The 26734-nt window shown below is 41.3% G+C and overlaps 2 protein-coding genes across 3 annotated transcripts in view; both read left to right on the forward strand.

The window, feature by feature from the left end:
• The first annotated feature begins 1093 nt into the window (after nt 1–1093).
• On the forward strand, nt 1094–11979 carry LOC105186978 (uncharacterized). Of its 2 annotated transcripts, XM_025304068.1 has the most exons (6): nt 1094–1317; nt 2190–2295; nt 2410–2571; nt 3293–5877; nt 9278–9511; nt 11226–11979. In XM_025304068.1, exons 1-6 carry the CDS (start codon nt 1261–1263, stop codon nt 11553–11555), a joined length of 3474 nt encoding a protein of 1157 aa, XP_025159853.1. In that variant the 5' UTR covers nt 1094–1260; the 3' UTR covers nt 11556–11979. The 2 variants fall into 2 exon arrangements, with proteins under 2 accessions (XP_025159853.1, XP_025159852.1); XM_025304067.1 differs by having other exon boundaries at nt 1095–1317; nt 2190–2571.
• Nucleotides 11980–23156: 11177 nt separating this feature from the next.
• Apime-ASTA (allatostatin A) overlaps nt 23157–26734 on the forward strand; it is a 41771-nt gene continuing 38193 nt past the window's right edge. Inside the window, exon 1 of the mRNA XM_011147505.3 lies at nt 23157–23559. The gene's annotated coding sequence lies outside the window, so the exon portion shown is untranslated. The remainder of the gene's footprint in view (nt 23560–26734) is intronic.

The following is a 26734-nucleotide window of genomic DNA, read 5'->3' on the forward strand; positions in this document are numbered from 1 at the left end:
AATTGAATAAATTAAATGATGAATTGATGCAGGAAGGACCAGCGATAGCCAATAGACGCAAAAAGATTCTTTCGCACGATAATGCTTTTGCTCGTCCACATGTTGTTTCAATTATTAAACAAACATTATTAGAGCTCGAATGGGAAATCTCTTCGTACCCAGCGTACTCTCCAGACCTAGCACTATCTGATTACCATCTATTCCGATCGATGCATCCTGCTTTGGCATATACACACTTCAATAATTACGTGCAAACGTGCAAAAATGGATATCTAGATTGCTTCGAAGAACAGATCGTTCTATCGTCGCGGAATCGCTACGTTCGTTGCCAGAAAGATGGGAAAAAGTCCCAGCTAACGACGGAAAATATTTTGATTGATGTAAATTTAATCATTTATTTAAAATGAAGATAAAAACACTGACAAAATAAGAACAGAATTAATTTAACTTTCTAATATCTGTTCCACTTGTGTATGACGAGATCTTTTTTCCTGTGAGATTTCGTGGCGAATTTCTACTCACAGCCGTGTTTGTTGCATCTTTGCCGGCAATGCTCGAGTTAAAACCGAAAATGTGCACGTGTACTCGTATATTTTAACATGGGGCATTAGTTTAATGACTCGTCGTAGCAGTTGTACAATTTGTCCGATCGACCGGACGATTGGTCAGCTTGGAAGTTTCTTCGTTCAACAGTGAAGTCACTCGGACTCCGGCACTTTTTTCTCCCCCTCAGCGTGCTCCAGTGGAGAGACCGCGCCGCTGGAAGCGGCGATGGAAGCGGCGGGAGAAGAAAATGCGAGCGAACAAATACGGTAATAGCGCAGCATCTCGCATACCGCCGGACATCACGCAAGTTCAACATCGCTTTCCGCGTGTTACGATAGCCCGACAGTTCGACAAAAAGCGCGTCGCGCGTTGCGCAAGGGAGCGGCGGGAGGGCGAGCGGGAGGGGGAGGGGGCGTTAATAATAGACTGAATAATGAGAGATCGAGCGATGCTTACGGATCGGCTCCGGCCGAGCGACGATCTCTTGTGCAACCGACAGAGAAAGGAGGAAGCCGAATCGGCAGGAGCGATCGATGCAGGACCATCGATTTCGCCCCGGCTCCTGCTGACGCTACCACGAGGTGGCTGCCCGCCTGTGAAACTGTCATATCATTCGCGAGCTGCTTTTCCAGACAGAGGAAACGACGCGATAATATAATTGCCCGGCCGCGGCGGCACCGCGGCTCAGTCTCCGTCGCTCCGACCCGGCGAAACATGAAGACCCACCTGCGGAGGCCGGTCGCTATGGCGCCGCTGCTGTTGCTCCATCTGGTAATACCCCGACGTCGCGAGATACCCTGAGAGAGAGAGAGAGAGAGAGAGAGAGAGAGAGAGAAGAAAAAAAAAGAAAAGGGAAGGAAGACCACGCGAGAGGAGAACCACGCGAAGAGTCGGTTAGGAAAATTGACAGCGATCGTGCGTAATAAACTGAATTAATTGCCGACGTAGGGTGCACATCTCGCAGCGATACGCGCCCTTGTCCGCGAGAACGAAAACGAACGAATGTGCGGATGTGAGTGCTACGGCGGACAAAAGGCTGACGCGTGTTTGTGTTAACTTTTAATTAAAGCCGGCAGTGGGTAGCAGCCGCGTGGAACGCGATGCTGATTATCGTGAAATATTACACGGGATCTTGTCTCGGTATTGATATTAATCTAATTAATAGACATGTCGTATTTAATCGCGTATAATATATTTCGTCTAATTTGTACAAATAATTATATCGTCCGCTTATCTCCTCTACCTCTCTCTCTTTCTCTCTCCCTCTCTCTCTCTCTCTCTCTCTCTCTCTCTCTCTCTCTCTCTCTCTCTCTCTCTCTCTCTCTCCACCGCTTTCCCTGCTTTCAGCGTGCCGGTAAATAAATACGAAATAACATGGAGAGTCATCGAACTGTCGCTACTCGCACGCGAAGCACACGAAGCGAAATTCATCTCGTTGCCTTGAAATTCGCGAGTCGTTCTCTCCCTCTCTCTCTCTCTCTCTCTCTCTCTCTCTCTCTCTCTCTCTCTCTCTCTCTCTCTCTCTCGTCGGCTGGATTAACATTCGCTCGTTCGACATAAGCGACTTACACATTTACGCCGATGAAGTCACCAATTAATATTAACGATTAATACGTACATCAATAGTTAATCAATATTTACAGTTAACGCTACGAGCGGGCGTCGCAGACACGGTAACAAAATTTCCGGACGTCAAGCGCACAACTCCCGACGAAATTATCCTGGAGGAGGTGATCATCAGCGGGAGCGGTAACAATACCCGGATAACCGCGAACGCGCTGGCGGAGGAGCCCTCGAAGCTCGGTCGCGAGATCCTCGCTCTTCTGTCGAAGCGCGAGGCGCACAAACGAAGTTTGCTTTCAGATCAGGACGTGGGCGAGTCACAGGCTACGACGGTCGTCCGCGTCGAGGAGGACGAGGACGAGCTGGAGAAACTGAAGCGCGTCGTGGCGAAGTACGAGCCGCAGAGAATCGCCTCGAGGATAGCCAAGAGAAAAATTACAGACGCGCCCGTCGACGTTCATGGTAAATGAACAGCGAGATTACTTCTCTCCCTCCCCCTCCCTGCCCCGCCGCATCTTTCTCCCATCGAAGGTACCGGAAGCACCCGTCGAAATTTCTCAAGACTTTCCCAGGTTCAGCATTGAGAGATTCCGATTAAAATTCCCAAATTTGTCTTAAGGAGGATTCACACCTGGGTAGAAAAGCAGAAAGCAGGAAGGCAGCAGCCAATCAGAACTCGCGCTGATAGTCCGTCTCTCTCTTGCGAGAATTTTTCTCTCTGTCACTCTCTTGGCTTCTGCTGTTCTGCTTTCTGCATTTTTACCTTTACAAGGTATGAATGCGCCCTTAGAATTTTGCTTGTCTCAATTGGAAATCCTAATATTCTTATCACACACGTGGTTTCTCAGCTGAGAATCGAGACAGAAATGGGCGCTTTTTTCTCAGTCGGTAACAGCTGTTACTTTGATGTTATCAATCAAGGATGCCAGATATTTATATGTCAGTTACAGCATTAGCGTTAGAATAAGAAATGGAAAGGAAAATGAAATTCTAATACAAGACGAAGACTAGCAAAAAAAAGTATTGGATAAACTTTGGCTTTCTCACATGTAACATCGCCTTTTAAGCAATTATATTTCCAAGTGGAAGATCTGCGTGGATTAACCGGGCTAAATCCTAATCAGATCCCAAGAGACCTCCCACGCGGCTCGAGGAGTCACGTTGTTGCGCGTTTGTTCTCTAGATACACGGAAGACAAGCGACAGCAAGGTCGCAAAGTCAACAACAAGCGGACCCACGACGGATCTCGAGAGCACTTACCACGAAGTACTGCGGAATATATCTCGCGGAATACCCCAATTGGCAGCGAGAAACGCCGGTGTATCGTTGACTTCGTACCTGTCCCAATCGATGAAGAATCTGAGACGAATTCCCACAGCGGAAGTGACGACTCGCACGTTGGTGGCTGGCGGCGAAACGGACAGGCCGTCGCTCTCCGCTACCATCGATTCTCCACACACCCTGTCTGCGTCAAAGAAGAAGAAATTGTTACTCCAAAAGTACATGCAACCAAATATCTCTCCGCGAGTCCCGCTGCAGGCGGAATCAAGATTCGACGAAGGGACTGCTGATATCACCGAATCCTCCAAGGAACATCTTCACGCAGCGACCTGGAAGCCAAAGCTGAAGAACGGCTCATCGACTGAATCGCCGTCGAGCATTGCCGTCGATCTGCCGGAAAATCCGGGGAATCGTCGCGGGTGGAACGCGGAAGCCTCTTTCTCCCAGGTCTCGCCGTCTCCATTCGTACAGCCATCCACCAATCACGTCTTCAACTCGAACAAGAAGCAGCTGGGCCTCCAGAGTAACTTCAACAGTCTCCACTCACCACTGAAGCATAGCAAAGTGCCCAGGCCGTTCTCCATAACCGTGACTGAGGCCGCGCAGTTACTCAACGCAGCTGATCCCACCACGAAGATCGCCACGTACAGGAAGTCGAGCTCTTCTCCGGCAGCCGCGAGCTCGCACCAGGCTGTCCAGCCCACCAGCATTGCCCTGCCATTGATCCTCCCGACGGACCTCTTCAGCATGCCTCCAGCGCGCCGCTACGTCCCGATAAAGCGTGCGAATCGCGACTTCAACCCCCCGGATGGCTTCCACGTGGCAGCCACGGCCCTCTTCACCAACTCCCCGGCCACGAGCTCCCCAGCGCCATACGCAGCCGTGATCGGCGCCACGAAGAGCCCCGCGGTGGTGTCTGCTAACAGCCGCCAGAGTCCGGGGTATTACGTCATCACGGAGAAGCCCACGGAGAGGAGGACCGTCGCGGCCACCACGACGATCTTCCCCGCTCAATCGCCCGCTCCCACAGTCCACATCCTCCAACGACGGCTGGAGCCGTCACAGGACGTCACCCCGAAGACGAATTTGGCATCTGAACTCGTGTACGACGGCGGCCAGTCGGAGCCGAACTCGAAGCCCGGCGACGCGCTGTACAACAAGTTCGCGGACTTGTATTCGAACACGCCCAACGCCGACGTGGCCAACGTGCTGCACGTGCAGCGACCGAAGGCGGTCGCTCAGGACTACGGGAACTTCAAGCAACCGGCGTTGCCTGTACAGGCTTCTTCTCTCCCCTACGTCACTCTGAGGCCCTTGAAGCCTGTTTCGCCTGCGTTGACCCGGCCGATCGCGCCATACTATGACAGCAGCTTATTGCTGCCGCAGCGTGCAACCGGGGGGCAACTCGGCGAAGGAAATGTCGGGACGAGCGAGCGGTCTCGAGTCGAGGACGGGGACGAGGACGAGGGAGAGGGAGCCGCGATCGACGATAAGAGCGCCTCCGGGAGCTACCGAAGTCAGGTTAATCGCGGGGTTAATTACGAAGCCGGCGAGATCGCGAAGGCGCCGTCGGCGGTTGCTCATGAGGTTCGACACGACGAAGATCCTTACCGCCCGCGGAGTCGCGATGACGAAGAGCGCCAGGACAAACAGCCACGTGGGCTTTACGACGACGACGATGACGACGACGACGACGACGATGGCGGCGGAGCCGGGAACGCCCGTGACGAGGCAGACGCCGGTGAGGCGCTAGAGGGCGAGCACGTCGAGGAAGGCGGCCGAGGAAGCGAGGACGAAGATGGCGACGGTCATTACCGATATGACAAGCTCAAGTACGATCGAGACGCGGACGAGAAGGAGCAACGTAGGAAGCAGCAACGTTACGGTGCTTCCAAGGACTACGATCACCAGGCTGTCGATGTTGGTTTCAACCGCAGGCTCACCGCTAGTCGCCAGCAGGAAGCGGCACGAGACTCCCGCTACGGCAAGAAAAAGCGGAATCGGGATCGCGAGCACGAGAAGCACGAAGACGAGGGTGCCGCTACCGAGGACACGTCGGTCACTCGCCGCGCCAAGGACCAGCGCGCTCGCCAGCGAGCCAAGTACCAGAGGAAGTGGAACCACAATGACGATAACACGTATCGCGGTCATTTGGCCAGCCCGCAGGCTGATTCTCATCGCCAAGCGCAGTACAGGCAGGAGTACCAGGAGACCAATCCTCCGCACGTCCGCGCAGAATATCAGCAGCGACAAGGACGCGTCAAGGACGTTTATCGTGACCCTAGGCACGAGAACAACAAGAGCCAGGGTCACGGGAACGAGGAGGAAGAGCATGATCATGTGCACGGCGAGACTCAGGAGCACGCGCACAAACATGAGGAGCATCACGATGGGAAGAAGCACGGTGGAGATCACAAATTCGAGGCGGGCGAAGGCAGCGAGCACGACGCAGAACACCATGGACACAAGGGGGAGAAAGGTGACAAGGTGAGTCTTTCATGAGATGCGCAGTTGAAGAAGGCGAGTGAGAATCGAAGCAGAAGCCCGAGAGCGAATAATGAAAGGAAGAGGCTCTTTGCGTGTAGAATTTTTACGAACGTTTCAGCGTTTCAATATTCGGGTCCTCTTCAGCGATTGATTAACAGATAAATATTAGGTAACCAAAAAGTTTCGTGCGATTTTATATATTAAAAATTGAGCAAGAGTAGAAATGTTCAGAAAAATGTTACAACTGACATGTGTGAATAAATATTATAATTAATATGTGAATAAATGACTGATAACTTTTCGTTATCAATAACGGGGGATTTTCCTGAACATGGTGCATCCTCGAGTGATTCATCGCCGAAAGAAAATTTTTTAAACCACTTCGGTGCAGTCCGTTCTTTTAGCGCATTTTCTCCAAATGCTACGCATATCTTACGACATGCTTCTGCAGCTTTTGACTCGAGTTTAAATTTATAAAGCAAACATGCTCGAATTGTACTTAATTCAACAGTCATTTCAAAAGGATGAATATCACAAACGAAGAGACTATGCCACGACAAAGTTCACCAATTAACTGAGACAAATTTATGCTATGTAATACGCATAAACTCACGCGCACGATAAGTCACAACGAGATTCGACAATTCATAGCAAACAAAAGCCGCATAAATTTTTTTGGTCATCTAATAATTTGAGCTAATATGACAACCCAAACAGCACAAGATGTCTTTAATTAGGATAATCCTGAATATGTCTAGGATATTCTAGAATACTGTCAAAATATTTCCATATTTTGGAAATTTCCCAGGATATCCTAGAAAAATTCAAAATAATCCGAAAATATTCCTCCTAAAATAATCCTAATATATATAAAGAGGATATTTAGTTGTGTTATTGTAGACGTCTTAAATGAAAATTTGAAGTGTATATTTGACTTTATTAATTATTGTGTAAAATTAGAAGCAATTTCGGAATATTAAGTACTGTAATAAAATATAAATCTTCCATAAATGTCCACTGCATATCCGCTAATCTCAAATAGCATAGTAAGAACCCAGACGACAAAATTTTCTGAAAGATGTCTCAAGGATAAACAGTAGAAATGTAATTTATTGAATTTGCTGATTCCAAGTTGTGTTGAGATATGTGTTTTTTATTCTTCCCGTTTAAATTATAAATATGAGGAAAAGAAAACATTCGACTCGATCCTATTAGGAGGTTGAATTAATTCTATTCTAATTTTGTCAATATTTTTATTTTAAAGAAATGGTTAAATTTACATTAATCAAAATATTTTTCGTCATTAGCTGTGACCTTTCCCCATTTTTCTGGCAACATAGCGAGTCCACGACGATAAAACTGTCTTTCGAAGCAATCCAATCAGACACCCATTTTTGCACATCCTCGTAATTATTAAAAAGTGTATCTGCCAAAGCGTGTTACATTGATCGGAATAAATGGTAACCAGATGGTGCTAGGTCTGGAGAGTACGCTGGGTGCGAGAGAATTCCCCATTCGAGCCCTAACAATGTTTATTTAATGAATGAAGCAACATGCGGACGAGCATTATGCAAAAGAATCGCTTTGCGTCTGTTGCTGGCTATCGTTGGCCTTTTCTGCATCAATTCATCATTCAATTTATCCAATTGTTGCAGGTATCGCTCTCCTGTAACTGTTTCATTCGGTTTTAGAAGCTCATAGTATACCATATCTTCCATATCCCACAAAATCCAGAACATTGCTTTGTGACTGTATATGTAGCGTTTTGATGACGAAGTTGATGGTTGTCCTAGATCAACCCATGATCTTTTTCGCTTTGGATTATCAAAATAAATCCACTTTTCATCTCCAGTTACAATTGGCTACAATAAAGCTCTTTTTATCCGTCTAACAAGCAAAGACATGGTGATATTCAAACGATTTACAATGGCACTTTTATTCAGTTCATGTGGAGCTTTCCAATTTGTCCCATGGCGTGTAGGCATTTAGAAATTGTTGATTTATTAACGTTGAGTTGTTCAGTCAATTGTTTTTCCGTTTAAGCAGTGTTTTCATTCAATAATACTTGTAATTCAGAATCTCCGATTTTTTTTGGTTGACCAATACGTTCTTTGTCACTCAAATAAAAATCACCATTTTTGAATTGCTAAAACCAAAATTTACAGTTGGAATATGATGGAGCTTGATCACCATAAGTTGTAACAAACATTTCATGAGCTTCAGTTGCCAATTTTTTCAAATAAAATAAAAAAGTAATGAACATCAAGAATGCAATTTTGTACGATCCAATTTTGTACGATTTTAAACGCGTATAAATAATGAAACTCAGTAACAATGGTGCACAAACTGTCATATGTCATCATAGAGAAATGTCAAATCTTTCAGTGTTGCCAGATTTCAACATTCGTATTAATCACTCACTTGTTACTAAAGCCATCTATTGCTAAGGACCAGAACTAATTCAATTTCCTAATAAAATAGACTTAACAAATTGAATACATTAATAGTTTGATTTCTTTTAGAGCCAAAAGATTTTAGAATTCTAAGAAATTAAAATTTAAAAAATTAAAAAACATTTTACTTCTGAAAATGAAATTGAACTATTAGTGTATTCAATTTGCCAACTCCGATTGATTCAACTCTACTCAACTCCGGACTGACTCAAATGCTTGTTTTCTTATATTTATAGTTCAAACCGAAAAAAGAATATAACTGGATACAATTCAGAGTCTGCAAATTTAATACGCTATGTTTTTTTTCCTTTTTTTTAGACGTCTAAGAAATATCTATAACATCTCTTGTAGAAATCTTCAGGACATCGAACAGGATATCATGAAGGCTAATATTCAGCTATTCATTTTCTCTTTCTCGGAACGTCCAAAGTATATCCTGAGATAAAATTCGGATATCCACAGAATATCCACAATGTCCGTCCTGAGGACTTCCGGAGGATGTCATTGTGCTATCTGAAGACAGATTAATAATTTAATCACACATGACTAATAAATTGTCACAATGTTCGAATATGTTCGTATAGTCCGCGAGTAAAAATCAGGGCCATATATTTAAGTTATGAGAGTTTATCAATTTGAGTTATTTATTTGTTTGTCACTGTTTTGAAGAGAGTTTGAATATTCCGACTGAAAAAGTATGTAAACATTTTGCGTATAAAGCAGCGATTTTATCTTGTCATTAAAATTTCGCTCGCGCAAAACTTTAATGACGAGAAAAAATTTATTAGCGTTGGCTCCTATGTGTCTTTTCACTTTTCAAAAGTTCAAAAGTGAGTTATTCGTCGCGTGTGCGGACGTCGGCTTTATCTTACGTATATACTCCTGATATTTGTGACGAGTTGGAGGACGAAATGCCGGCGAATCTTGTTTTGATGCTTTCGTTGCAGGGTTATAAAGTTTGGCACGAGAATGAGAAAGCAGCGAAAGGACATCATGACAAGGAACACTCTAGCAAGAAGTACGATGAAAAAGAAGGCAAAGAGAAGAAACACGAGGAGGAAGGTGGGTACCATGAGCATCATGGTCACGGCGAAAAGGGGGAGAAAGCGGCGAATTTCGAGGAAAAAGGAGAACACCAGAAAGGACACAGCACGAAGGGCGAGCACTCGGTGCACAAGAAGGTAAGACGCCGTGAATGACTGAAAAAAGAAGGGAATTAGAAAAATATTTATGTTTGTTCCGCGAGAGATGTGTTGGAAAATCACGTTCTCCCAAACCCTTCAATTTGCTTTGATTCAGTTTTGCTCATTCCCAACATACTGAGAAATTGAATTACTTGAAAAATTTCCAGCGTACTGGAGAAACATCATGCGACGTTAATCGAAAAGTTTCGAATATTAGCAACGCTCATAATTGTATCGAAGGAAAGAAAAAACATTTTTTTAATCGCTAAAGGATGTGAAAGAATGAAAAAATTTATACAATATACAATTTAGAATTTATTTCAATCTTCCTTAGAATTACTCTGCCTTTATTATCTAAAATATATGAAATTGCTGATGATTGCTGATGATAATTGCTGAAAATATCAAGTAGAGCATAAGCTCGAAATATCAAATAATCATCGTGACGCGAAAGCGACGTCCAACGATCAAATATTCAGCATTCGAAAGAACTGCTCGGGAGAAACTGCACTGTGAATAATACATCAGAAAGCATTCGACCTTGATAGCAAAGAACGCAACAAGTAAGAATAAATGTATGAGCCAAATATGATGAACGATATAAACAGAGAGTCAGTTGTATTGATATTCCATAGTTTCCTTTTATCATTGCAAATATATAGAAACACCGACTGGGAGCAATAAATACATTACATTACATACTTTACATTACATTACATTACATACTTTACATTACATTACATTACATACTTTACATTACAATAGAGCTGAGTATGTTTACTTTTTAAGGGTTTATAAGATTAACTCGATTAAGTTAAAAGTTACCTAAAAAAACCTAATTTAAAATTAAAAATTTGGTTAAAATTAAATTAACTTGACTTGTATTGAAGTTAAAAGTTGATTATATGAAGCAAGAGTTATATATTTTCCGTGCAATTCATTCAAATTTAATTGAAATTAAAATATGAATTAATAAAGAAGGGTAAATTTTCATAAGAAAATGTCAACTGTTTTATGCTTGCGATTATAAGAAAAATGCGACATATAAGAAAAAAACATTATTACTCTTAGAGATTTTAATATTACTGAATTATTTTAATAAGTTAACGTCAATACATTTTAATATGAGTTTATGTTAAAGTTGAAATTAAGTTGAAAGTTATGAATCTCTTAATTTTTCAACTTAATTTTTAACTGATTAATTAATTATTATCAAACCTCGCATTAAAAATAGCTGCTGATAAAGCCAGAGGAGTATCTCTCATTGATATTTTCGACACATTAAAAAATATTTGCCGTTGTCACTATCGAAATTATTATTATGTTTTACTGAATTTATTTGCACGATAATTTCCCAGAATAGCGAATAAATTTTCTCACGTTCCCTGTTACGAGACGGATAAGATTTATTGCATTTTTTCATTTCCCTCTACTTTTTTAAATGATCTCTGTTAGATTCCTCAATGCGATGTTATCGTATATTTCGGAACATAATTATGAACATTCCTGGCACTTCCGCCTGTTCGATAAATTTCGATGTTCTCCCAAAACGTATTGGAGATGTTTTTATGAATAAAATTTGATTCAAACGCGGATCAAAACCTCATAACCTTCTCACACGCCGTTCACGGGACAAGAAAGACTTTTTTTTAATATCCTCCTTTCCGCGGAATAAAAGACTCTCAATTGCACCCTCGACGTCTCGCCGTAGGACGAGTACGAGAAGAAGACGGAGTTCTTCGACGAGTTCCACGAGGACGGCGGCACAGAGAAGCACGGAGAGCATCACCACGAGCACGAGAAGAAGAAGGGCGGCCACGAGAAGAAGGCTCATCACGACGCCGAGCATCACGAAGAGAAGCATGGCAAGGAGCATAAATACGAGAAGGGCGGCCACCATCATGAGCACAAGGGCCATAAAGTCGATGAGGGCCACAACCATCATTACGAACACGGTCACCACTACGGTGATAAGGGCAACCACGAACACGGGAAGAAGTGGAACTACGAGAAGGGCGACGGCCACAAGCGTAAGCGCTGAGCCTGGATGGACGTGCCACGGAGGAGACGATAGTTTCGCGACGCTCGCGATCGTTACGGTGATCGCGATCTCGGACATTGACCGCTGCTCGGGACAGATTGGTATCGCGTGCCGGAATTAACATCGGTGTCGATCGCGTATAATCGCGACGTTGCATTTTATGTTACATTCTCGAGGGTTGCCGACGACGCCCAGGAATCATCGTTGTAATTTGCACGCATTAATCCTCGTCTCAGGCTGGGTTTCGTTCTATCGACTGACCGTGCTTGTTTCTGTTTCGATTTCAGAGAAAAGATAATTTGTACATGAACTTTGTCTCCACATGGTTGTATACAGTGTTTGCTGTTATCCAGATAAAAATTGTATAGATGATCATCCAGATAAAGTTCTGGTATCAACTTATTTCTCTCTCTCTCTCTCTTTCTCTCTCTCTCTCTCTCTCTTTTTCTTTCTCTCTCTTTTTTTCTCTCTCTCGTTAAATAAATAATATAAATATATATTATTTTCATGTGCATTTTAAATAAAAAAAAATTATTTTTGCAAAATTGTCTAGATGATGTTTGCATATAATATAGTCTACATTTTTGCAAATGTGAAATATTGAAAAAATTTGGTTTCATAGATGTTAACACAGCATGTATTAGATAGCATCAAGATTGAGATTAGAATTTTATAATTGGTGATCTATAATCAGGACAAAGTGCCAAGAAGAACTTGCATATTTCATCTTATTTTTATCTAGCTAATTTTGAAATAATCTAAACTCTGATTATATATATATATATATATATATAGTATGTTTGACAAGTTCCAAGATGATATATCCCGGAATATCCCGGAAAATGTAAGTTTTATAAAAAACGTTTCAGACAAAAGTTATAGGATTTAAGGAAGTCTATTTATTGTCCTTATCAGTTTGATTTCAAATGGCGTCGCTAAGGTCAAATCAAGGTCACATCTATTTTTTAAAAAGAATTTATATTTTTTATCATATATTCTTACAGTCCCTTTCAATACTTTATTAAAATATTATTTTAAAATAGCGACTTTCTTATGGTAAAGTATCGACGACTGTAGCTTTATTCAAAATAAGTACAGATACCATTATTGTATTATATTTGCGTATGGAAAAGGAGGTAGTAAATGATAAAAAGGGGTGATTGCTCTTTCAAGCTTTCGATATATGGGTTACATGATACAAAGTCTGACCAAGTAGCTTCCTCGCAGTGCACATCGGGTAACGTTAATGTTGGCGGCCAATTGATTTGAAATCATTTTTATATTTAAACAGTTGATTCGTACTCAGTAAAAACCAATGTAATGCTTTTAAAAGTTCTTAAATGACTGGTATACTCACGCATTCTTAACTCTTACCACTCAATCACCTTCATCTCATTCCTTCCTACTTCCACTGTATCTTACTTCCCGTTTATCCATTCCAACACACACCCTCGATCCTCGACATATGGGTATAATATAATAGTGATATCTCTCAAAAATAATAAGAGACATTTGTTCTTATTTCATCTTAAGCAAAACTGCAGTCGCCGACATTTTATCGTAAGAAGTACGAATAACTTCGAAACAGCTGATTCAAAATGGATGAAATTATAAAAAGATCTTTTATAAAATTATAAAAAGGTCACTTTTTAAAAAAGTCTCAAAAAGGGCCATAAAAATAAGCGATAAAAACTAGGGAATTCTATTTAAAAGTTTAAGATGACCTTGACTTGACCTTGGTGATACAACCTCAAACTGGTCAAACTGATGAAATTAGTAAGTAGAATCATTTTAATCTCTATAACTTTTGTCTCTAAAATATGTTTTTATAAAACTTATATTCTCTAAGATATTTTGTCGTCTTAGGACTTTTTTACACCCTGTATATGGGCCGTTTTCTAGCAAAGGCACGCTACATTATACATAAAACCCTTTTATCGCCTATATATTTAAGATATCATTGAAGATGATATGAACCCAATAAAATAGCTCTGTGTAATATTGCGTCCTTGCTAGAATACGACCGTAATCACGCATAATTATATTTATGTCTGCGTCCAAAAGAAACATGCTGCTGTACAGTACAATGGAAGAGTAAACACTAATATTTGTGACAGCCCATAGTGTTGGTCTCTGATTGAATTAAGCTATTTCTCCTTCTCTCCTGTTCAAAATTATCTTTCTTTCGCGATATTTATAATTATATATATGATCATATAGAAACAAAATTTATATGTGGACTATATATAATTATACTTAATTTGCTTTTTTTTATTATACAAAATTTTACATAATTATGTACAATCATTATTTCCGGGTTAGCTAACGTCCGGGAAATCCGTGCCGCTTCGGATACCGCGACTTTATCGCTGTTTTATCGAAGTGAAGAACATTCGATTTATACCTGAATTGACATAGTTGACTCTTAGGTAAATTGTATCTGACGCCTTTTCGTGCGAATATTTATTCTGATTGTTTTGAGTGAAATATTATGAGCATGAGCGAAATTCATTCTTCTTGCATCTTGTGTTGCGAAAGTTTTAAAGAAGAATTTGTATCTTTCATCTACAAAAATCATTTTTATCGTCTATACATTGAGAGAAGAAATTAAAATATTACAACAATTTTTAACGACAATTATATTTCTTTACTTTTTGTAATAAGTATTATTATAGCGGTATCTTAATGATAATGATAATGAAATATGATAACGATCTTATGTGTGTATTGCTGTTATCATCATTATCATCATCATTATACACTCACATCGCTAACATTATAATAACGCTTGCCAGAAAAATTATTCCCCTGACTGTACTTATTTCGCTATGCAATTATAGTCACACACACACACACACACATACACACACCAAATACTTTCTCCTCAGTATAAGTGGGGAAGTGTTACGTCGGATTGGAAAATAGTTTAAGAAATTTTAATGAGGAAATGTTCATTTGGGTGAAAAAAGTACAGAGACTGATCAAGAGTTATGAACATGGTTCACAGTTAGTTTTCTGTAGTTTCCTGTAGTTTTTGTTGAGCAAAACAGATAGAGGCAGGTGCGCGAGACAGTAGAAAAATTGGATATTTCAAAATCAACGCCTACAAGACAGTTTAAAACGACAAGGAGCGTTCTACACTTTACGAACGAAAAAAAGAAAAAGCAATAAAGGTCGAGTTATCTAATGTGACATGTATTTTCCCGATAATTTGCCATAACAGAAACATAACGGCACAAGTTTTGATCGATCACCTATAATAGAACCATCATACGTTGCCCACGTGACGCCATGGATTATACCGTTGCGTAGTTTGGGCCAAGCGAGAGTGAGAAGTACGACTGAAATATGGCAGCCAGCTCCAACCGAGACGAGGTAATTCCCTCGAGTCGAGTTTTCACGGACTTGAGAAAATTCGTGCGAGTTTTGCCGTAGATCAATTTTCGTTTTCCCGATTCAATGGAAATTCGCTCGTATCTCACTCGATCGAATCACGCAGTTGTGCGCGCGCGCGCGTATGAAAGAAGGATGATGAAATAAAGACGTGAAAATTGTCGTTTCGCCGATATACAACATCTCGTTTTTGACACTAAAGACTCGTCTGTGAATTACGCTAATCCGTTATGTTTCCCGCTCTTAAATAATTATTTTTACGTCGCTCAAGCCAGAGTTGCCTCGGGAGACACGGCTCTGACGGCGGTGAAAGGAAGAGCTCGCAGGATGTATTTTTACTCTCAATTTTTACTCCATCTTACAGATAGGTCGCTTATTATTGAAATGACGTCCCCCGATAATGAGATCTCCGATGGATCTCCAGCGCGTTTATATCGTCGAACGCCTTCGATTAGGAAGTGGCACCGTTAATTGGGATGATAATACTTTGCTATTGCGCGCAATTGGCCGTGACGACGTTCGACTTCGCTGAAGCTACAATTTCCCCGTTACATTCTGCCGGCCCCTCGCCGTCCCGCTTACGTTTCCGCCATAAACGCGAAAGTGGTTCCGTTTTATGTCACGTTAGACGGATTAATATCCACATAGGGACGCAGACGAGAGACCGATAGCGGAACAGCGTCGTTTACGTCTCTTTAGCGCCCTGTCGAGAGAGCGAGAAAGAGAAAGAAAGAGAGAGAGAGAGAGAGAGAGAGGAAACTAAAAAATTTTCTTGCCTCCCGACTGGTCGCGTACGCCTTCGTACGAGAAATTCTCCAGAGCGGAACGTGACGAGGGACGATCGTAAGAATTAATCGCGCGCGTCGCCTCGTCTTCTTATCAGCGCCTTCTCCTCTCTCTTTCTCGTATTCTGTTCGCACACTGATAACGTGCGAGCGGCTTCTACGTTCGAGTAAAAGTATCGATCGGTCGCGCGATATTAAGGCCGGGAATCGTCGAGGAGAATTTCAACGAAGAGAGAGCAAGAGAGAGAGAGAGAGAGAGAGAGAGAGAGAAAGAGAGGGGGATATGTGGGGGGGCGGAGGTGAGGGAGAGCTGGAGTGAGAAAGAGGAAAGAGAGAGAATCGCGAATGCAAACGACAGACGATTTACGACCGGCGTTTTATTAGAGACGCTATCAGTCTCTTTGGCAGCGGCGATTAAGGATCTCTGCTGACGCATAGAGTTAATATCGGAGCATCTCGTTGACGATCGAGATGAGATCCGTCCGTCCGTTCGTCCGTCCGTCCGTCTGTCCGCTCGCAGGGACGTTCCGATAACGGCCGCGCGTCCTGATTTGCGTTTAATCCACGTGGGAAGCGAACAACGGCCTCTGCTTGTTCTCGCTTATATGTAATAGTCACGTATCGTGGCGGGTTATCGGGCTGACTGGCGCGTATTTTGATGAGGCAAGACGAACGGCAGGACCGGCTCCATTCCTGCCGGTCGAGTCCTTTCGCTCTTCTTCTTCTTCTCCCGTTTCTGTTGCGCCTCGCGGTCTGCGCGTGGGACGAAAAAGCGTGGCGAATCCGGTTGGGAAAGCAGTCGGTGGACGTTCTTCTAATTAACTTTCGCTTTAAATCCTCCAGGGGTGATGAGGGGAGGGACCTGCGTGAAAAGCCCGTGCCGGAGATTGCGTGGCGTTGCTTACTTCAAAAATTATTCGTGCTTCCTTCCTCGCTCGTTATCATTATGCAAGACGAGTGACGTTGATATCCAGCAGCTTCGTGAGAAAGAGGGGAGGGGAGAGGGAAAGAAAGAAAAGAGTAAACTTTTGTGAAAAGCACCTAGGCTGTGTGAATTTTGGTGGAGATATTTTTAATAATCTCAAACGAATGTCTTTAATTGAATTTTCGCCGACATAGAAGTTTATGATGCGCCACAAAGGTTTGAATAACATTATGTTATTATCGCTGATAATACCACGTTACTTTCCCACATGAAAATCTATATACTGCAATTATATATTTATTTACTAATAATACTTTACTCATTTATCTTACTTCGTGCGTAAATAATCACTCAGATTTTAAATTAAAAGATTTTCATCAACGTACAAATTTAATACCACGCTACAAAGGCATAAGTAACGTAATATTATCGCTGATAATAACATCACGCTACTTTTCCAGATAAAAATCTACGTACTGCAATTATATATTTGTTTAGCTAATATTCTAGTCACATTTTTTGCGCAAATGATCACTTGGGTTTAAAATTAAGAGATGGAGCAACTACATTGCAGTGAGTTAGGTTAGGTTAGGTTAGGTTTACCTTGAGTTTGGTTAGAACAAATATTTATTTGTTATCATATAAACATATAATCACAAGACGTAGATAAATCTAGGAAAGCAATGTAATATTAATAGCGATACACATAATGTTATTTAAATACTTTTGGCGCTAAATTTATAGTATCAGGAGGATGCATTAATTCTGGTCTTATTTTATCAATTTTTTATCTTTATTTTAAACAAATGGTTAAATTTATATCAATCAAAATATTTCCCGTCGTTGGCTATGACTCTTTCCCATCCTTCTGGCAACATAGCGATTCCGCGACGATCTTGTCTAGAACGATCCGTCTTTCGAGGCAATCCAATCAGACAGCCATTTTTGCATGTCCTCGTAATTATTGAAGTGTTTATCTGCCAAAGCGTGTTGCATCGTTCGGAATAGATGGTAATCAGATGGTGCTAGGTCTGGAGAGTACGCTGGGTGCGGAGAGATTTCCCATTCGAGTTCTTATAATGTTTGTCTAACGATTGAAGGAACATGTGGACGAGCATTATCGTGCAAAAGAATCTTTTTGCCTCTATTACTGGCTATGGCTGTTCTTCTCTGCATCAATTTATCATTCAATTTGTTCAATTGTCGCTGGCATCGCTCTCCCATAACTGTTTCATTCGGTTTTAGAAGCTTATAGTACCTCCTACAGCCTATAGTACCACACTTTCCATATCCTATCAAATACGTTCTCTCAAAGTGAATCAGTGAAACTCACTGTCAATCAGCGATTATACCACTGAATTTTTCAGTGGCATACTTAGCATTGACAATCAGTGTATAATCGCCGATTGACAGTGAGTTTCACTGATTCACTTTGAAAGAGCAGAACATTGTTTTGTGACCGTGAATGTTCCGTTTTGGTGTCGATGTTGATCCTGGAGTTGCCCTGGATCAACCCATGATCTTTTTCGTTTTGGATTATTAAAATAAAATCACTTTTTATCTTCAGTTAAAATTCGCCACTCTTTTTATCTGTCTAGCAAGCAAAGACATGGCGATATTCAAACGATTTACAATGGCATTTTCACTCAGTTCATGTGGAACTTTTCAATTTTTTCCATGGCGTATAGGCCTTTAGAAATTGTCGACTTATCGCAGTTGAGTTGTTCAGCCAATTGTTCTTCCGTTTGAGCGGTGTTTTCATTCAATAATGCTTGCAATTCAGAATCTTCGAATATTTTTGGTTGACCAGTACTTTTGAATCGTTGAAACCAAAATTTACAGTTGGAATACGATGGAGCTTAATCATCACAAGTTATAACAAACATTTCATGAGCTTCAGTTACCGATTTTTTCAAGTCAAACAAAAAAAGGAATGAATGTCGAAAATGCAATTTGGACCATTCATTTTAGATGCGTACAAACAATGAAACTATCAGTAACAATAGCGCATAAACTGTCACATGTCATAGAGAGATATCAAATCTTTCAGTACTGCCAGATTTCAAAATTTGTCCCAACCATTAACTTATTACTAAAGCCACCTATTGCTAGGACCAGAAGCAATTCGACCTCCTAATAATTAGGCGTGGATCATTTTCAGAAGTTTATTCGAAAGAAAGAGAAGCAAAAACGTAATTTCTCTTTTCTCCGGCGATTTGGAATTTGTCGAGTGTATAACTCCGTGTGCGTACAATGGCGTGTGCATATCGGTATGCAGCTGTGTATGTTCGATATAAAATCTATGCTACGTCGAGCATGTATACAAACCTCCTTGCCGCTTTCCCACGAATCAATTTTGACGCAAGATACGGTCGTCCTGACGTCACAAAGGAGGAGCTAAATTCGCTCTTTATTGTTTCTCGAGAAGTTGATATACGTGACATTTGGACCTCGTCACACGCGTGAGTATGTATGTGTGTGTGTGTGTGTGTGACGCATCCCTGCATGAATATCTTTCAAGTTTATTAGAATCGCCGCCATAAAAAGGCCGCCGCTCACGATAAAATGCGATATTGCGTTGTGATATTGCAAAAATGTTGCGAGCACTCTTTATTATCCGTGTTTGAGTTAGCCGATTCGGAAAACTACTCGTGCTATGCACGTTGTAACTCACTATCAGCCAATGACGAGCGGGGGAAACGACTTTTGGCCATACATTTCAAAGTTACGCTCGGTCTACACAGCTTTTCTCGAGCTTTTCCTCGTATCGATCTGACGGTATCAATTCTGGCTACCCAAGCGTCTCGGGTACCACTCGGCTATGTGAGTCTTTCGGGTATTACTGTGTTACCCGAGAGTCTCTCAGTTATTTATTTTTATTATCGTTTCTTCCTGATCTTTTTCTTATTTACTCTTCAAGTTATTCAATGCGCAAAAGTATCAAAGTAAGGCCCCCTCAGAAAATAAAGACGGTGTCTCCGAATTAATTGTCTATTTTCGTGAAAATTGTAGTCTAAATACTTGTCATATTGGTATAATTTTATGCATATTTCTGTACAATACCCGCATATTTATAATTTTCCCACTGCTTTCTATATTTGGCCAACGCGGCCTTCAAATTTAACACCCTTAGATTTCTTTGCCTTGGATTTCATTATGTTCCGAGATTTATTTTGAGATATATTTTGTTTAGATATATAGCAATATCATGGAGGCGTTCTTTATTATAATTCCTCTTATTTTGCAAAATAGATGGTTACTTTAGAGTCATTTACTTAGAGCTTTATATTTGAATATGTTGAAATCAAACGTGAAATATTTGATAGAGCACTCTTTTTCTGTTAAACTTAATAGTTATATATTAAGGCAGACTCATGAGGAGAATATATTTATATAAAGACAAACATGTGAGACGCCATTAAAAAAAGTAGTTCCGGTTTCGGTTACTTGAGTACTCTCGAGTATCCGCTTATCGACTCTTGTCACTTTTCCTTTTTGTTTATTAGTTTTTCTTATTGGCATTATTATCTTATTATCATTATTCTGATCATCATCTCTTCTCACTTATTAGTTATTTGTTTATAAATCGGTCTGCGCAGAACAATATTATGAGTGTAATGGGTCAGCAAAGAACGAATACTTTATGAAATGTTTAGTTTTCACACGCTGAAATACGTCGAAATAAGGTACGAAATATTCGATAAAGTACTCTCTTTCTGTTGACCTTACTTCAAAACTTTCCTGCGCAGATCGTCGAGGAGACTATATTTGCGCAAAGACAAACATGCGATGCTGTTGAAAACATTTTTTCCATCCTAAATTGATACTTGCTCGTACCCACGTATTTGGATACTCGGGAAATACCCAGTTTATACTGACAACGCTGCTATTGATCTTCTTTCCTACGCGGCAACTGGCGTTGAAAAATTGCACGTCTCTCTCTCTCTCTCTCTCTCTCTCTCTCTCTCTCTCTCTCTCTCTCTCTCTCTCTCTCGTCGATTCGACGTCCGCGCGAACACGCACACTCGCGACGACCGCTCGCGATCGGCACGGACTTGCCGCGAACGAATTTTTACGACGACCGCAACGAGCCACGACGAGCAATGAAGAGCCTGGCGACGAGTCCTCGATTCGTTTACGAGCGGTTTAGCGGAGGAAATCTCGCGGAAACCTCGTGGCAGTGCCGCATGTGGTTGATGCGCGGTGATGCCCATAAACGCTTAACCACATCCTGCGGATTTAACTCGGGGCATCCCCTCGCCTGGCTTGAGGTGAGCGGCTCGGCTTATGGAGGAATTTTCGTCCTGCGAAGAATCCCTGGTACGTATGCGGAAACCTCCCCCTCCCCGCCTTTTCTCTTCCTCATTATTCCAGTCTGTCTAGTTGCCTATACGATTTACCGTTCACGGAAAATATCGAATGACGCTGCAATGGGCGGTGGATCGGGCTGCTTCTCTCGGTGAAGGATCGGAGAACGGAAGCAAGAGAAAAAAAGATGTCAATCTGAGAGACGCCGCGAGAGATGAAAATCGTCAAACGTTCAAAGCGCGAGATAATCCGATAAAGAAGCAATCTACTTCTCATTTGACGGGGAAACGTAAAATATGCAGCGAAATTCATTCGTTTCCAACGGCATCGTTCATTAATTCGTGGCGCTTCGCGAGCTCGGTACCGGCTACTGTCATTGCAAATGACGTCGACTTTGTGACTTGTTTCTGTGTGTAAGTCTTACTTTGTCGAGGGAGTCTCTCCTCCTCGGAATGAGCCTGCCCGAGAGCGGTTCCCAATGACGGTCGCATGGCGAAATTAAAGTCAAACGAAGCGATGCGCGCGCGTCACTCTCGCGGATCAACCGGAAGTTACGTTCACGGCAGAGCACCGGAAATCCATTACCCGGACGAAGTTTGGCAAAGCGACACGATGCAACCCATGGCTTTTTCTGAACCTTCCAATCCAGCATCTCTGCACCGGCGAGGCAGATCGAATGGATTCGATGCCGCAATTGGCGGATCGCGGGCTATGTTTTCGTGTAATTACGTGAACTTCTATCTCGTGATGCAGAAAACAAAATCGGAGAAAAAAATAATTAATTTCAATGCACTTATAGTTATTATAATTAATGATTATAATCGTTAGTCCCATTAAATTACACATATATATGGTATATATATGATTTAATAGAATATATAATCTAATATATATTAGAGATTAATTTTAGATAGGGTTAGACTTATTATTTGATATTATATATAATATATAATTATAGTATATATAAAAAATAGCCGTAACAATATGCGAATGAGATTTTTGCCACTAATTAGAATTCGGAAGTAATTCGTTATTTATAATGAAGTTACAATTAGAATCATTTTTTTCGGTGATTGTAACTTAGTTATATTTTTTTGGTAATTAATAACTAATTTAATAGTTATTGTATTTTGTAGCTGGTCATGATGTAGATTACTGTATATTGTACACTTCACGAAATTGTTCGGGAATTATAGATCAAGAATTGCGGAATAAAGTGAGTATGTCATTAATATTTTATTAATAAAACACGTGTTTTAATATTTTAATAAAGTTTATTAAAATATTGAAACATTGTACTTTATTATAATATTATATATTGTCTTGTAATGAGAAAATAATATTTAATGTGTAATGAATATTAATCAAAATGTAATGTAATGAATCGTAATGAATATTAAAATGAACGTTAAAATATACTTTATTGTAATATTACATGTCGTCTTGTGATGTATATGTTTATGATAAATTTATCAGTATTTAGATAAAGTATATGATTTATTTCTTTTATCTCACAAGAAAGAGATTGTCATTTATTGAATGTTAAATTATATAATATATAATTAAATATGTAGTATGTAAGAAATCAGCAAAACTTGAAACGTAAGATTGTCATATTTAAAATAGTAGCGCACACAATTACTGCAAGAAGGTAACTGAAACCTAACGACTTTTTGAGCAATTTTTTAGTATTGACTATAATTTTGAGCAACTGTAACTGTAACGATTTGTCAGAATCGATAACTTGTAGCTTTAACCAGTTACCTTTTCAATAAACAAATTACAACTGTAACTAGATTACTTTTGTAACTTTCCCAGCCCTGCCACTAGCACTAAGTCACTATCAATTACTAAGTTAAGTATAACTATAATTACATAATACATATATATATATAATAGGCATTTTTGCTAATTATAATTATTTCACTGCGCAATTCCTCAGTCATAAGAAACCAAATACTTCGTTCTCAATGCGCGCGCATGCAATTCTCGCGCACATTGTCACAGAGGAGCGAGAGACGTCGCGGATTCCACGGAAGCAAGGAAAAGAAGAGAAAGAAAGAGAGGAGGTGAGGGATGGCAGAAAGGTGGCACGACGCCCGAGGGGTGAGAAAGAAACACCCCGTGTGGGCGCGCAGCGGCGGCGACGGCGGCGGCGACGGCGGATCCGCCGAAAGCTCGGCCGTCACAGGCAGGCGTCGACGCAAACACGTATAAAGGCCGGCGTCGCGGCGCCCTCGGCGTCATTCCCGCGCAGACACTAAAGCCACGGTGCCCGGTCGCGCGGCGTCGGTGACCTACAGAGGAGAGCCGTATTGCATCCTCGGAGTCACGTGTGAAAGCACGCACGGCCGAACGAACGAACGAACGAACGAACGAACGGAAGAAAGGAACGCTGTCCCTCGCGCGCACAAAAAATCTCACCCCCGAAGAGCAAGAAAGGGAACAAAGAGGAAGAGAGAGAGAGAGAGAGAGAGAGAGAGAGAGAGAGAGAGAGAACGCGAACGACAGCTTCTCCTTACGTCTCTCTTTCCCTCGCACCTGATTGTCTCGCAGGACCGCAGGATCGCTGCCGATATTTTCCCAGCAACAGGTGAGCAGTTCAACAACCGTTCGCTCGCGCGTCTTTTATTCGCGCGTATTATACTCTCTCGGCGTCTTCGTCGTCCTTACGCGAGTCTCATCCTGCTTTTTTCCCTTTCCTCCCTTCTCACCGCGGTTATTCATGGCTTACTTTGCTGTGCGCTCCTCTGCGCAACAGGCAACGGAGATTCGTTTCTCTCCGCCTCGTTTGCCTTCGCGCGAGATGGTCGGCTTGAATTTCGCCTACCGAGAGGGAGAGAAAGAGACAAAAGTATCGTCCAGGCTGATTTCAAGCCGGGTGCTTGAGGTGGAACTGAACGGCGGGGAAATCTTCGGACATCGAGTGACGACACGTTTCGGGTCCGATGGAATGTGCTTCATCTCGCAAGTTGCAGGCGTGAGCGCGAATAGAACTGTCGAGTGTGATCGCGTCATCATCAGGACGACACGTTCTTCGGACAGTGCCAAACGCCGCCTGATGTTCCTCGTATATATAATAACAATAATAATAACGATAATAGTTCGCGTCGCACAGGCAGCTCCGATAATAATGTTAACCCCATTTCCGCTTTCGAGATCTCGCCTCGGCCGCATCTGTCTACGTATTCTTGACTGGCTTTTGGGAGAATCGGCGAACCAGTCGCATTAATCCTTAAAAGTCATCGCCGGAGAAAATCACGTAATGACAAAATTTCACCCCGATATCATATCTTTCTTCATTTTAGGAATCGAAAAAATCAAACGAACGCAATCAAATGTTTTATTATTATCGAATGTCAGATGAAAAGTTAGGGAAGTTATCGTTCGCAGTGGATAATTTAACTAATAAGATCAAAATAAGATATTCGCACGCATAGGGTGAAATTTCGCCGATGGTAGCATTTAAGGGTTAAGTGCGGCAGTAATGGCGCGCACATGTGCATTCACTGTGTACATACAAGTACTGCTGTACCTCATGCGGCCGAGTTGCCGAATTCTTTTCAAAAGCAGTTTTTCAGCAGTCAAGGTAGAGGAATGTGTAGACACGGTGCGCTCGAGATCCCTGAACCAGAAGTGCAAAACATTGTCGAAGATATCTGTACTTTTTTCTTCGATGTTTGACACGCACGACAGACTCTTCTCATCACGCGGCTCGTTCTTTTTCTCTCCGTTCCCATTCCGTTCTTCTCGCGTTAATCGCTCCCTTTTTAATCGCTCGCAAGCCGATTACGCGTCTGAGCCCGTTCGATATTTACTCGCATGAGAGTGGGCTTTAATGATATTAATTTAAACATTTCATCTCGCGGGTGGAGTCCGTTGAAAGAATCAATTCGATCGGTAGAGAAATATGTTATATGCCATGGAAATGGTGACATTACGGTCCCTTTAAGGGACCGTATGACCGCGAGGAGCGTTTCGATCCAGCAACTCGCGTCTCGAGCACCCTTAAGTCTCAACAAGTGATTCTTTCACGTCAGCTTGTTACTCGCAAGCACGTCTTTTGAGACAGTAGCAACAGGTGAGCGTGTGTTAAGAATTTTGCCCCTTAACGAGGTCGTTACGCGAAGTTTTTACATCTCGCTCTTGTTCCCTTAATTATGCTAAATTAACTCTTTTCACGTATATACGGGATAAAATAAGAGAGAGAGAGAGAGAGAGAGAGAGAGAGAGAGAGAGAGGGAGAGAAGGAAAGTGAAAGTGAAAATTTCACCCCTGTTTTAATTTAATTTTTTATACAACGACAGTCCAGTTAAATGATATTCCCCGATTGCCACTAAATTAAATTCTGTATAATAAAACCTCGATATTTCCTACATTATAATTCACAACAATTTTTAATCATTCGCATCTTGTCTAAATATAAAATGTGATATGACATGTCAAGCTGTCATAATGACAGATTGAATAAAACCAACAGTCGCAATGTATAGGGTGTAACATCAACATATAGGTCAGTATGACGGGTTGCCTGCGCCTATTCAGATGACAATGCAGAGGTTGCCAAAAAAGTCATTCGTTGACTTTGTTGATAATGATATTTGCAATGCTGTGACCAGTTTGCCAGTTGTGACGAGTGCAACTAACTTTGCACTGTGATCGTTATGACCGTTTATGACAGGAATCGAGCCTCATTGAATTAGAAAAGATATTTAAAAAAGTGAAGAGAAATAAACATTACGAATTTAAGCAGAGTAAATAAGAGTAATGGTTAAGGAGATAAATAATACAACATATTTTCTTGTTTCGCATAATTTTTTAATTTCTTTCTTGCGTTGAAAAGTTTGATAGGAATTGGAGATTAGAAAGAACGGTATAGAAATATTATAAGTCTTATACACTATATTCCATCCGTGTTTCTACAAAAGATCGCTTCTGATCGACGACAACTATCAAACCTTATTTTTGATAAAAAAGACGTCAAGATACACGACTACGATGTACCGCTAAATATGTCGCTTGATAGTTGTAGTCGACATTAAATTGCAATCAATATTTACAACTACGTTTCTGGTTGATTTGTATCTTTACAGAAGCGATCTTTTGTAGAAACATGGATGGAATATAGTATTTACGACTTCTAATATTTCTAACCTCCAATTTCTATCGAACTTTTCAACGCAAGAAAGAAATTAAGAAATTAAGAAACAAGAAAATATGTTGTATTATTTATCTCCTTAACTATTCTTATTTATTCTGCTTCGAATCAGACAGAGCGCGCGATTAAATCCGTAATGTTTGTTTGTAATATGTTTGTTTGTAATATGTTTGTAATTTCTCAGTTTTATTTTTTTAAACATTTTTTTTAATTCAATGAGGCTCGACTCCTGTCGTAAACTGTCAATAAATTGTCATAACGCTCACGATGCAAAATTAGTTGCACTCATCATAATTAGCAAATATTATATCATTATCGAGCAAATTCAACGAGTGACTTTTTCGGCAATCTCTGCATTATCGTCTGAATAAGGACAGGCAACCTGTCATATTTATATGACCTATATGTTGATGTTACACCCTGTATACGAGTATCGCGATGCGACATAAACATCAAAACCACAAGTGAGTTGTGTCGCAGCGAACGTTGAGGTTTTATCGAATCTTGATAAATATGTTGTATCGTTATATATCGCGACAATATCGAGCAGGAGCGGCAGAAGTTGGCAAAAAGGGCACGCAACGTGCAGCTGTCGCGTTATTATTCTCAT

The sequence above is a fragment of the Harpegnathos saltator genome, unplaced genomic scaffold (genome assembly GCF_003227715.2).
Source record: "Harpegnathos saltator strain DR-91 unplaced genomic scaffold, Hsal_v8.6 scaffold587, whole genome shotgun sequence".
NCBI classification, from domain to species: domain Eukaryota; kingdom Metazoa; phylum Arthropoda; class Insecta; order Hymenoptera; family Formicidae; genus Harpegnathos; species Harpegnathos saltator.